Raw genomic sequence first — 12,481 nt, forward strand, 5'->3', positions numbered from 1 at the left:
GCATAAACTGTACACCTGTCACCCAGACACAGTCACCGAGAGTGTCACAGGCATAAACTGTACACCTGTGTCACCCAGACACAGTCACCGAGAATGTCACAGGCATAAACTGTACACCTGTCACCCAGACACAGTCACCTAGAGTGTCACAGGCATAAACTGTACACCTGTGTCACCCAGACACAGTCACCGAGAATGTCACAGGCATAAACTGTACACCTGTGACTCCTGAGGATGGTGCCACAGAGACTGACACGTCTGAGAACATGCTCAGCCATGTTTCTCTTGCACAGAGGGTTCGACCTGACTGTCTGCTGCCTCAGAATCAGGTTTAATATCATTGATCATCATGAAATTTACTATTTTCTAACAGCAAGACTTCCCAATACATAATAATAAAGTTAAAGTAAGAAATAAATATTAAATAAAATAATTAAATAATGTGAAAAGAGAGCAAAAAATAGTGAGTTTGTGTTCATGGGTTCATTATCCATTCAGAAATCTGTTGACAGTGGGGAAGAAGCTGTTCCTGAAATGTTGGGCTCCTATCCCAACTCTCTGATGGTAACAGTGGGAAGAGGGCATGTCCTGGGTGATGGGGTTACTTAATGACAGATGCCACCCTTTTTGAGGTATTGCCTTCTGAAGATGTCCTCAGGCTAGTGGCACTGATGCAGCTGGCTGAGTTTACAACTTTCTGCGGTTTTGTCTGATGCTGTTAGGGGGTGCTGCCCCACAGTGTTAGCACACTCAGCTAACAGTGATGCAACCGACTCAGAGCCAACCCTTTCCAAGAACAGCTCAGCGTTTAGTTACACCCAGTTCCCACCGTTTAAGCCTGCACTCTGAACTCCACCTTAGGCAAGTGAGCTTTAATGAAATTATCACCCACAATCACTGTTTAATGTCTTTATTGGCATACAGTCACTGAACTGGATTTAGTTCTCACAGTATTTAAATGAACTGGCTCACTTTTCTACCAGTTTGGCAATGCCCGGAGCTCCGTGTGTTTTTAGCAAAATCACCTGTAAATTGTTAAATCTCAGCAGCTAATCCAATGATAATTAAAGACAATTACAGCTCAATCTGTGTGCAGTCACCAGGGAGACTGGTTATTGAAAAGTTCAATAATCAGCTTCTTAAACCTCCCGTTGGGCTGTATCTGCATACAGTTCTGGTTGCCCCATTACAGGAAGGATGCCCGTCAGACCTAGTCCATTCAGCTAATCGAGTCTGCTCCACCATTCCATCATGGCTCTTTTATTATCCTCATTCTCCTCATCTTGTACATCTCCATCACCACCTCTCATTGTTCTTCACTCTAGCTCACTCAACCTATCCTCATAAGACATACTCTGTAATTCAGGCAGCATCCTGGAAAATCTCTTCTGCACCCTCTCTGAAGCTTCACATTGCTTCGTATAATGAGGTGACCAGAACTGAACACAATATTCCAAGTGTGGTCGATCCAGAGTTTCAGAGAGCTGCAAAATCGTCTCATGGCTCCTGAGTTCAATTCTCTGAGTAATGAGGCCTACACACCCTACTTCTTTACCACCCTAGGCTTTGGACAGGATGCAGAAGAGGTTTACTAGGGTGTTGCCTGAATCGTCGGCTGTTTATTCATTTCCATAGATGCTGCCTGGCCTGCTGAATTCCTCCAGTATTTTGCTTGGATTTCCTGCATCTGCAGAATCTCTTGTGTCAATGAGCCTTGGGCTGCAGGATGATGGGGTGAGGATGGTGCTCCATTATGACCTGTACAGAGAGTGATTAGTTTGACCACAGTTGGGAGCATTGTGTTCAGTTCTGGTTGCCTCATCATAGGAAGGATGAGGAAGCTTTAGAAAGGGTGCAGAGATTTACCAGGATACTGCCTGGATTAGAGAGCATGTCTTATGAGGAGAGGTTGAATGAGCTCAAGCTTCCCTCTCTGGAGTGAAGGAGGATGAGAAGTGATTTGCCAGAGGTGTACAAGAAGCAGAGATCGAGTGGTCAGCCAAGGACTTTTTTTCAGGGCAGAAATGGCCCCAATATAATGGGGCATAATGTTAAGGTGATTGGAGAAAAGTAGAGGGGATGTGGTTTGTTTTAAGTTTTGTGTAAGTGTTACACCCTGCCAGGGATGGTGGTAGATGTAGATACATTAGGGACATTTACAAGACTCTTAGGCACAAAGATGATAGGAAATCAGAGAGGTATGTGGGAGGGAAGAGTAGTTTAAAAGGTTGGTGCAACACCATGGGCCTACGGGCCTCGACTCTGCTGTGAAGGAGATGCAGCTCTCACATGTTGGAGTGTTCTGATTCGGTGATCTGCGCCATGACAGTGTCGTGCTGAGTACAACACTATTACGACTCGGGGCGTTGGGTTTGAATGCCAGCTGTAAGGAGGCCTCCCAGGGAATGCCACCATTTTCTTTGGTGCTCAAGTTTCCTCCAGCAGTCCAAAGATGACCCTGTTAGTAGGTAAATTTGTCTTTGTAAGTTGCCCTATGACTGGTCCAGGTTAAATTGGGTGTTGCTGGGTAGCGCGACTCAAAGATCTGGAGAGCCGAGCAGGCCATGAGACACAGCAGCAGAGTGAGGCCACTTGGCCCATCGAGTCTACTCTGGCATTTCATCATGGCTGATCCAATTTTCCTGTCAGCCTCAATCTCATGCCTTCTCCCCATATCCTTTCATGCCCTGACCAGTCAAGTCTATTGACTTCTGCCTTAAATATACATAAAGACAACAGCCTCTGGCAACGAGTTCCTCAGATTCACCACTCTCTGATGAAAGAAATTCATCATCATCTCCATTTTAAAAGGACACACCTCTATTCTGAGGGGGTGTCCTCTGGTCTTCGACTCTCCACTATAGGAGACATCCTCTCCACACCCACTCTATCTGTGTCCTCTGGTCCTAGACTCCCCCACTATAGGAAACATCCTCTCCACACCCACTCTATCTGTGTCCTCTGGTCCTAGACTCCCCCACTATAGGAAACATCCTCTCCACATCCACTCTATCTGTGTCCTCTGGTCCTAGACTCCCCACCATAGGAAACATCCTCTCCACATCCACTCTATCTGTGTCCTCTGGTCCTAGACTCCCCCACTATAGGAAACATCCTCTCCACATCCACTCTATCTGTGTCCTCTGGTCCTAGACTCCCCACCATAGGAAACATCCTCTCCACATCCACTCTATCTGTGTCCTCTGGTCCTAGACTCCCCCACTATAGGAAACATCCTCTCCACACCCACTCTATCTGTGTCCTCTGGTCCTAGACTCCCCCACTATAGGAAACATCCTCTCCACATCCACTCTATCTGTGTCCTCTGGTCCTAGACTCCCCACCATAGGAAACATCCTCTCCACATCCACTCTATCTGTGTCCTCTGGTCCTAGACTCCCCCACTATAGGAAACATCCTCTCCACATCCACTCTATCTGTGTCCTCTGGTCCTAGACTCCCCCACTATAGGAAACATCCTCTCCACACCCACTCTATCTGTGCCCTCTGATCCTAGACTCCTCACTATAGGAAACATCCTCTCCACACCAACTCTATCTGTGCCCTCTGGTCCTAGACTCCCCACTGTAGGAAACATCCTCTTGAAATCCACCCTATCTGTGCCCTCTGGTCCTAGACTCCCCACTGTAGGAAACATCCTCTTGAAATCCACCCTATCTGTGTCCTCTGGTCCAAGACTCCCTCACTATAGGAAACATCCTCTCCACATCCACTCTATCTGTGCCCTCTGGTCCTAGACTCCCCCACTATAGGAAACATCCTCTCCACATCCACTCTCTGTGTCCTCTGGTACTAGACTCCCCCACTATAGGAAACATCCTCTCCACATCCACTCTATCAATGTCTTTCACTGTTCGATAGATTTCAGGGAGTTCCAGTGAATATTCTATGCTAAATCTCTAAATAAAATAAATATCTAAGCTGTGTGCATTGTGTTGCTGACGCACTGGCTCCCACTCTGAACCCCTCATTTTTTCCTCCACAGCTCGAGAACTTCAAGGAGAAGCTAGCAGAAGCGGTTCAACGGGCTCACGAAGTGGATCCAGTCCCCGGCCGAGCCAACGGTGCTGTGGTACTGGACCGCCCGATCTCCATCGAGACATACGTCGGGGTCGTTTCCCTCATCAGCAACCAGAACAAGCTGGGATACTCGCTGGCACGTGGCTCAGTGGGGTTCTAGTGCTGCCGGATCATGTGTGAATATCCCCACCCATGCACAAAGCCCGTCAATCTGTCAATACACACTGTCCACACTCTGCACTGTGTGAATGACATTCCCCACCCACTCAGCCCATGCACAATACACACTGTCCACACTCTGCACTGTGTGAATGACATTCCCCACCCACTCAGCCCATGCACAATACACACTGTCCACACTCTGCACTGTGAAAATGACATTCCCCACCCACTCAGCCCATGCACAATACACACTGTCCACACTCTGCACTGTGTCAGAACAAGACCAGGAGCCACTCAGCCCATCGAGTCTGCTCTGTATTCCATCACGTCTGATTTACTATCCCTCTCAACCCCATTCTCCTGCCCTCTCCCCGTAACCTTTGACGCACTAATCCAGAGCCTATCAAACTCCACTTTAAATATACTCAAAGACATGCCTCCACAGCCATCTGTAGCAATGATTTCAAAGTGCAAAGTATATTTATTATCAAAATATCTGTACATTATACAAGCTTGAGACTTGTCTCCTTACACACAGCCACAAAGCAAAGAAACCCAAATGAACCCATTGAGAAAACAATGTCAAACATCCTATGTGCAGAAAAACAATAAAAGTAAGCAAGTAACACTTGGAACTGAAGTCCGTGAAAGTACTTCCAGAGCCAGTCACGGGCCACGGCCTCAACTCGGTGCACAGACAAGCAAACGTCACGCTGTGTGAGCTGAACACCAGCCCATTCCTCGCCTCCAGCCCCGATCCACCTTGCCCAGTGCTGGCTTGTTCCTGGCTCTCAGACGGCAGCAGTACGCCCTTGAGACTGGACTCCACCGGCTCATCTGGCCCAATGCTTAAACTGGCCACAGAGTTGTTCATTTCACTCATGGGCCAGTCCCCTCGGCGTCAACTCTGCCACTTAGAGAGCCTCTGAGTCTGCTCCAGGACTGACTCCTTTCCTACTATTGGGCCTGGGCCCTGACACCTCAATTTGGCCAAACACACCACTCTGAACAAACCTGCACTTTTCAGACACGGTTCACACTGCAAAAATGCCTTTCATACAGGTCCACCACCTTTGGCTACAGAAATCTCTCCTTACCTGCAAACTACAAAGTTCATAGATGGATGTCCCACTAATCTGAGGCTGCGTCCTGTAGTCTTAGACTCCCCCCATTTGATGCCCATTCTATCAAGGCTTTTCAAAATTCAATCGATTTCAATTAGATACCCCCGGCCCTCATTATTCCCAAGTCCAGACCAGAGCAATCAAACCTTCCTCTTATATTAACCCTTTCATTACTGAAAACAAGCTCGATTACTCACAGGCAAGTGGCTCAATGGGCTTCGACTGCTACTCGCCTGCATCTGCACTGTCCACACCCCCCAGCCACACGGTGTACACACACCATCTACACACTGACCACACCCCATCCACACGGTGTACACACACCATCTACACACTGACCACACCCCCACACACTGACCACACGCTGACCACACACTGACCACACCCCCACACACTGACCACACGCAGACCACACACTGACCACACCCCCACACACTGACCACACACTGACCACACCCCCACACACTGACCACACGCTGACCACACACTGACCACACACTGTCCACACACTGTCCACACCCCATCCACACGGTGTACACACACCATCTACACACTGTCCACACACTGACCACACCCCAACACACTGACCACACGCTGACCACACACTGACCACACCCCCACACACTGACCACACACTGTCCACACCCCATCACACTGTCCACACCCCATCCACACACTTCCCACACCTGATCCACACACTGTCCACACCCCATCCACACACTGACCACACCCCATCCACACGGTGTACACACACCATCTACACACTGACCACACCCCATCCACACACTGACCACACCCCCACACACTGACCACACCCCATCCACACGGTGTACACACCCCATCCACACACTGACCACACCCCATCCACACACTGACCACACCCCATCCACACACTGTCCACTCCCCATCCACACACTGTCCACTCCCCATCCACACACTGACCACACCCCCACACACTGACCACACCCCATCCACACGGTGTACACACCCCATCCACACACTGACCACACCCCATCCACACACTGTCCACTCCCCATCCACACACTGTCCACTCCCCATCTACACACTGTCCACTCCCCATCCACACACTGTCCACACCCCATCCACACACTGTCCACACCCCATCCACACACTGTCCACACATCCCATCCACACACTGCCCACAACCCATCCACACACTGTCCACTCCCCATCCACACACTGTCCACTCCCCATCCACACACTGTCCACACCCCCACACACTGTCCACTCCCCATCCACACACTGACCACACCCCATCCACACACTGTCCACTCCCCATCCACACACTGTCCACACCCCATCCACACACTGTCCACACCCCCACACACTGTCCACACCCCATCCACACACTGTCCACACCCCATCCACACACTGTCCACACCCCCACACACTGCCCACACCCCATCCACACGCTGTCCACTCCCCATCCACACGCTGTCCACACCCCATCCACACACTGTCCACTCCCCATCCACACACTGTCCACTCCCCATCCACACACTGTCCACACCCCCACACACTGTCCACTCCCCATCCACACACTGACCACACCCCATCCACACACTGTCCACTCCCCATCCACACACTGTCCACATCCCATCCACACACTGTCCACACCCCCACACACTGTCCACACCCCATCCACACACTGTCCACACCCCCACACACTGTCCACACCTCATCCACACACTGTCCACACCCCCACACACTGTCCACACCCCATCCACACACTGCCCACACCCCCACACACTGCCCACACCCCCACACACTGCCCACACCCCCACATGCTGCCCACACCGTTGTAAAACACCCCATCTAGAATCACTTACTTTGCTCACCCACGAGCTGCTCTAAAAAGCCAATCTCAAAGGCTTTCTAAAAATTCTCTCTCTTGAGATCGAAAATCAGCACCAACTTGATTTTCCCAGTTTCCTGCATATTAAAGTCCTCACGATTTTGCTGACATTGCACTTTCGTAGTGCCTTTTCTAGTTAAACCATTGAGAAAGCACTTGCTCAAATACTGCAGTAGTAAGAGAAGCTTCTGGAATTGTGCCACTATTACAACTGGAGCCACAGTGGGGTTCGAGTGTTTTTTTTACAAAATGACAGTTTATTCACACGTAAAATGCCAACATTAGGAATTTACAAGACTGTTAACAATTTCAAATTCAAATATGGTTACTACTATGTATAACACAGAAAAATTCTCATTTCCCTGGGGAGCCACTGATTCCGGAAATCCACCACAGTATCCATAGTGACTGGATATTCTCTCCCCAAGGACCTAACCCTGGAACAGGAGGCAGCGTTGGCAGTCGGTTCCGGCAGAGCCACTGACTGGTGGTCACCTGGATCCAGGAACAGCCATCTTGGGTACGCCACGCCCAGGCAGCAGACCCACCCGTAGTCCTGAGCAACTCACGTCCCACTTATCCCCCACCCCCACCCCTCTACAGGAGTGAGGCAGAGGTGCAGCCACAACCTGAGGAGCAGAGACTCGAACCAGAGGCGACACCCTCCCCACTCTCCACACGCGGTCAGAGTACTCGCTGTTTACGACTCTGCGGCGTTGGAGTGCTGCTGGACTGTGGCCACAAACGCACCAAACATCATGACATGCGAGCGTCGTGCTGAGTGCAATGTTATTACAGCTCAGAGATGACAGTTCAATTCCCATGTCCTCTGGAAGAGAGTTTCTCCATTCCTTCCCTCAGATGCTCCGGTTTCTGCCCACAGACCAAAGGCATACCGGTCAGTGGGTGAAATGTCCTGTCATTAGGCAATGGTTCAAACGGTGGGTTGCTGCACAGCGTGGTTCGAAGAACCAGAAGGGACTGTTCTACCAGAAAATAAAGGTCAGAATGAATGTCCCCACATCATAACGTGTACTCACACACTGGACCATGTCCCCCTACACCATACTGCATACCCCCACAAAGCACACTCTGTCTAGAGTTCCCAGTACACACACCACAACCTGTACACACACCTTGTACACACACCATACTCTGTACACACACCTTGTACACACACCCTGTACACACACCACACCCTGTACACACACCTTGTACACACACCACAACCTGTACACACATCTTGTACACACACCACACCTTGAACACACATCTTGTAAACACACCACACCTTGTACACACACCTTGTACACACACCACAACCTGTACACACATCTTGTACACACACCACACCTTGAACACACATCTTGTAAACACACCACACCTTGTACACACACCACAACCTGTACACACACCTTGTACACACACCACAGCCTGTACACACACCTTGTACACACACCACAACCTGTACACACACCACACCCTTTACACACATCTTGTAAACACACCACACCTTGTACACACATCTTGTACACATACCACAACCTGTACACACATCTTGTACACACACCACACCTTGAACACACATCTTGTAAACACACCACACCTTGTACACACACCACAACCTGTACACACACCTTGTACACACACCACAGCCTGTACACACACCTTGTACACACACCACAACCTGTACACACACCACACCCTTTACACACATCTTGTAAACACACCACACCTTGTACACACATCTTGTAAACACACCACACCTTGTACACTCACCTTGTACATACACCAGACTCTGTACACACACCTTGTAAACACACCACACCTTGTACACTCACCCTGTACATACACCACACTCTGTACACACACCTTGTACACACACCACACCTTGAACACACACCTTGTACACACACCACACTCTGTACACACACCTTGTACACACACCCTGTACACACACCACACCCTGTACACACATCTTGTACACACACCACACTCTGTACACACACCTTCTACATACACCACACTCTGTACACACAACCTGTACACACATCTTGTACACACACCTTGTATACACACCACACCCTGTACACACATCTTGTACACACACCACACTCTGTACACACACCACACCCTGTACACACACCTTGTACACACACCACACCCTGTACACACATCTTGTACACACACCACACCTTGAACACACATCTTGTACACACACCACACCCTGAACACACATCTTGTACACACACCACAACCTGAACACACACCTTGTAAACACACCACACCTTGTACACACACCTTGGTACACACACCACACTCTGTACACACACCTTCTACATACACCACACCCTGTACACACACCACACCCTGAACACACTCTGTACACACACCACACCCTGAACACACATCTTGTACACACACCACACTCTGTACACACACCTTGTGCATACACCTTGTACACACACCACACCCTGTACATACACCACACTCAGTACACACACCACACCCTGTACACATGGGGGTGCCCCCACCCCTTCTCCACCTCCACAGCAGATGCTGGGCTTTCATGCCAAGCAGCTGTCCTCAGTCTGCATTGACCACAGGATCAGAATTAGGCTATTTGGCCCATCGAGTCTGTTCTACCATTCCATCATCACTGATTCATTATCCCTCTCAGCCCCATTCTCCTGCCTTCTCCCCGTAAACTTTGACACCCTGAATAATCAAGAACCCACCAAGCTCTGCTTTAAATGTCCCCTGTCTGCTGCCATTCCGAGAGTTGTCTGGCAGAGTGATGTGTACTGGAGCTCAATGTGCCCATGACAAGGCTTTGGTGCTGGCAGGGTATTTATTAGTCTCACAGCTAAGTATGTGCTGGGTGCAGCCCTCAAGTCATAAGGCTCAACAGCTCAGAAACAGGCCCTTTGGTCCATCTAGTCTATGCTAAATATTAATCTGCCACACATTCCAGCACCAGCATAGCATGTCCTCCACGTTTGGCAGAACAACAATATAATAACCACAGCATGAGCCCTTCCCCCACCCACACACAGAGCAGTCCACCAACACCAGGACAGGTCTCCAGAGGACACTGGGCCTCCAATGTCCAAGGTGGGCTTGCAGACTTACAGACCCGAGGCTTCAATATCCAGATTTCTGATCTGTCATGGATTTAAAATTTGAGTAATGTTGTAAATATATTATTCAATTAAGCATTCTTTGTTCTTTACATAACTGATCATTCATATACTTTACGTAAAAATATGTAAACAACATACGTCATTATGCCACCGCATCATAGGTGCATGCCTTGCTAAAAGTAAAAATGAAGAGCGTACATTTGTCCCCGTCTCCCCATATCTTTCATTCAATTAGTTTTATGTTTTGGAGCTACAAAACGTAACAGTGGTGGGGAGGAAGTTTTAACCAAACCTGAGACGACTGCCTACCTACTGAAGCGCAGCAATACATTGAAAACATTTGAGAAAACAGAGATACCTCTTTGTCCGTTATTAGGGAGAGAGAGAGCCTGTGGTACGCCGTATGCCGGGTGAACAATCTAGTCTTTGGGGTACCGCAAGTCTGTGTCTTTACTGTTGCTTTGCTCACACTTGAGTGCTTGGTGGTGGGTGCTGATGAGAGGAGGGGGGATTGTCGCTCGCTGCCGCTTACGCACAGGAGAGAGGGGAGTTGGGGTGGACTTTGGGGTTCTAACATTTAACTGTCGTTCATTCTTTGGGGCACTTCTCTGTTCTCATGGATGAATGTGAAGAAAAGGCATTTCAGAAGGTATATTGTATACATTTCTCTGACATTAAAGGTACCTTTGAAACCTTTGAGTTATAAAACGGGAGCCAGAAATGGTCGAGTAATACAATACGCGCTTCTTCAGAAGAGACAGAAAACGTTGAGTTAAAAAAAGGCAGAAAATGGGAAATTCATGAGTTCTTAAACAATGAGGACTAGATGATAATAATCTCAAATAAAATGGCTGGCTAGTTCAGAAAGAAAGAGAACTACGAAGTGATCGATCACACGAAAGATAATGGGATATTGTATACTGAGTGAATTGAACAGTAAGGTGAAGCAAATGAAATAGCTAATATGGCTGAGTGCATTGGGTTTAAAGGCATAGCATTAGCTTAGACGTTTAATTGCTCCAACCAAACCAGCGGAAATGAGGTTGGCAGATATTATAAAAGTAATGCAGGGGCATTTAGAACTGAAACCATTGTTGATTTTGGAACAGTTTAGATTTCATAAGTGGAAGCAAAAGGAAGCAATGAGAAATTCCTGCTTATTTTGGATTAAATGGAAGTCTCTCCATTCTAAGGTTGTGCCCTCTGGTCCTAGACTCCCCACTATAGGAAACATCCTCTCCACATCCACTCTATCTGTGCCCTCTGGTCCTAGACTCCCCCACTATAGGAAACACCCTCTCCACATCCACTCTATCTGTGTCCTCTGGTCCTAGACTCCCCCACTATAGGAAAGATCCTCTCCACATCCACTCTATCTGTGCCCTCTGGTCCTAGACTCCCCCACCATAGGAAACATCCTCTCCACATCCACTCTATCTGTTTCCTCTGGTCCTAGACTCTCCCACGATAGGAAACATCCTCTCCACATCCACTCTATCTGTGCCCTCTGGTCCTAGACACCCCACTATAGGAAACATCCTCTCCACATCCACTCTATCTGTGCACTCTGGTCCTAGACTCCCCCACCATAGGAAACATCCTCTCCACATCCACTCTATCTGTGTCCTCTGGTCCTAGACTCCCCACTATAGGAAACATCCTCTCCACACCCACTCTATCTGTGCCCTCTGGTCCTAGACACCCCACTATAGGAAACATCCTCTCCACATCCACTCTATCTGTGCACTCTGGTCCTAGACTCCCCCACTATAGGAAACATCCTCTCCACATCCACTCTATCTGTGCCCTCTGGTCCTAGACTCCCCCACTATAGGAAACACCCTCTCCACACCCACTCTATCTGTGCCCTCTGGTCCTAGTCACCCCACTATAGGAAACATCCTCTCCATACCCACTCTATCTGTGCCCTCTGGTCCTAGACTCCCCACTATACGAAACATCCTCTCCATACCCACTCTATCTGTGCCCTCTGGTCCTAGAATCCCCTCACTATAGGAAGCATCCTCTCCACATCCACTCTATCTGTGCCCTCTGGTCCTAGCCTCCCCACTATAGGAAACATCCTCTCCACACCCACTCTATCTGTGCCCTCTGGTCCTAGACTCCCCACTATA

The 12,481-nt window shown here is 48.9% G+C and overlaps 2 protein-coding genes across 3 annotated transcripts in view; one reads left to right on the top strand and one right to left on the bottom strand.

Annotated features, from left to right (window-relative positions):
• The window catches only part of tprg1 (tumor protein p63 regulated 1), a 68,338-nt gene extending 63,957 nt beyond the window's left edge, over positions 1-4,381 (top strand). The window contains exon 5 of the mRNA XM_059991343.1: positions 4,007-4,381. Within this exon, the coding sequence (XP_059847326.1) occupies positions 4,007-4,201 (195 nt within the window). The 3' untranslated portion in view covers positions 4,202-4,381. The remainder of the gene's footprint in view (positions 1-4,006) is intronic.
• An 896-nt stretch (positions 4,382-5,277) lies between these two features.
• The window catches only part of LOC132406078 (keratin-associated protein 5-1-like), a 34,857-nt gene continuing 27,653 nt past the window's right edge, over positions 5,278-12,481 (bottom strand). Inside the window, exons 1-2 of one of the 2 annotated variants that reach the window (XM_059991293.1) lie at positions 5,826-7,425; positions 5,278-5,732 (exon numbers count right to left, since the gene is read on the bottom strand). In XM_059991293.1, the coding sequence (XP_059847276.1) occupies positions 5,498-5,732; positions 5,826-7,030 (1,440 nt within the window). In that variant the 5' untranslated portion in view covers positions 7,031-7,425 and the 3' untranslated portion in view covers positions 5,278-5,497. Of the gene's footprint in view, positions 8,190-12,481 lie in introns of those variants that run through there. The other variant, XM_059991286.1, reaches the window with a different exon arrangement.

This window comes from Hypanus sabinus, chromosome 2 (genome assembly GCF_030144855.1).
Source record: "Hypanus sabinus isolate sHypSab1 chromosome 2, sHypSab1.hap1, whole genome shotgun sequence".
Classification (NCBI taxonomy): domain Eukaryota; kingdom Metazoa; phylum Chordata; class Chondrichthyes; order Myliobatiformes; family Dasyatidae; genus Hypanus; species Hypanus sabinus.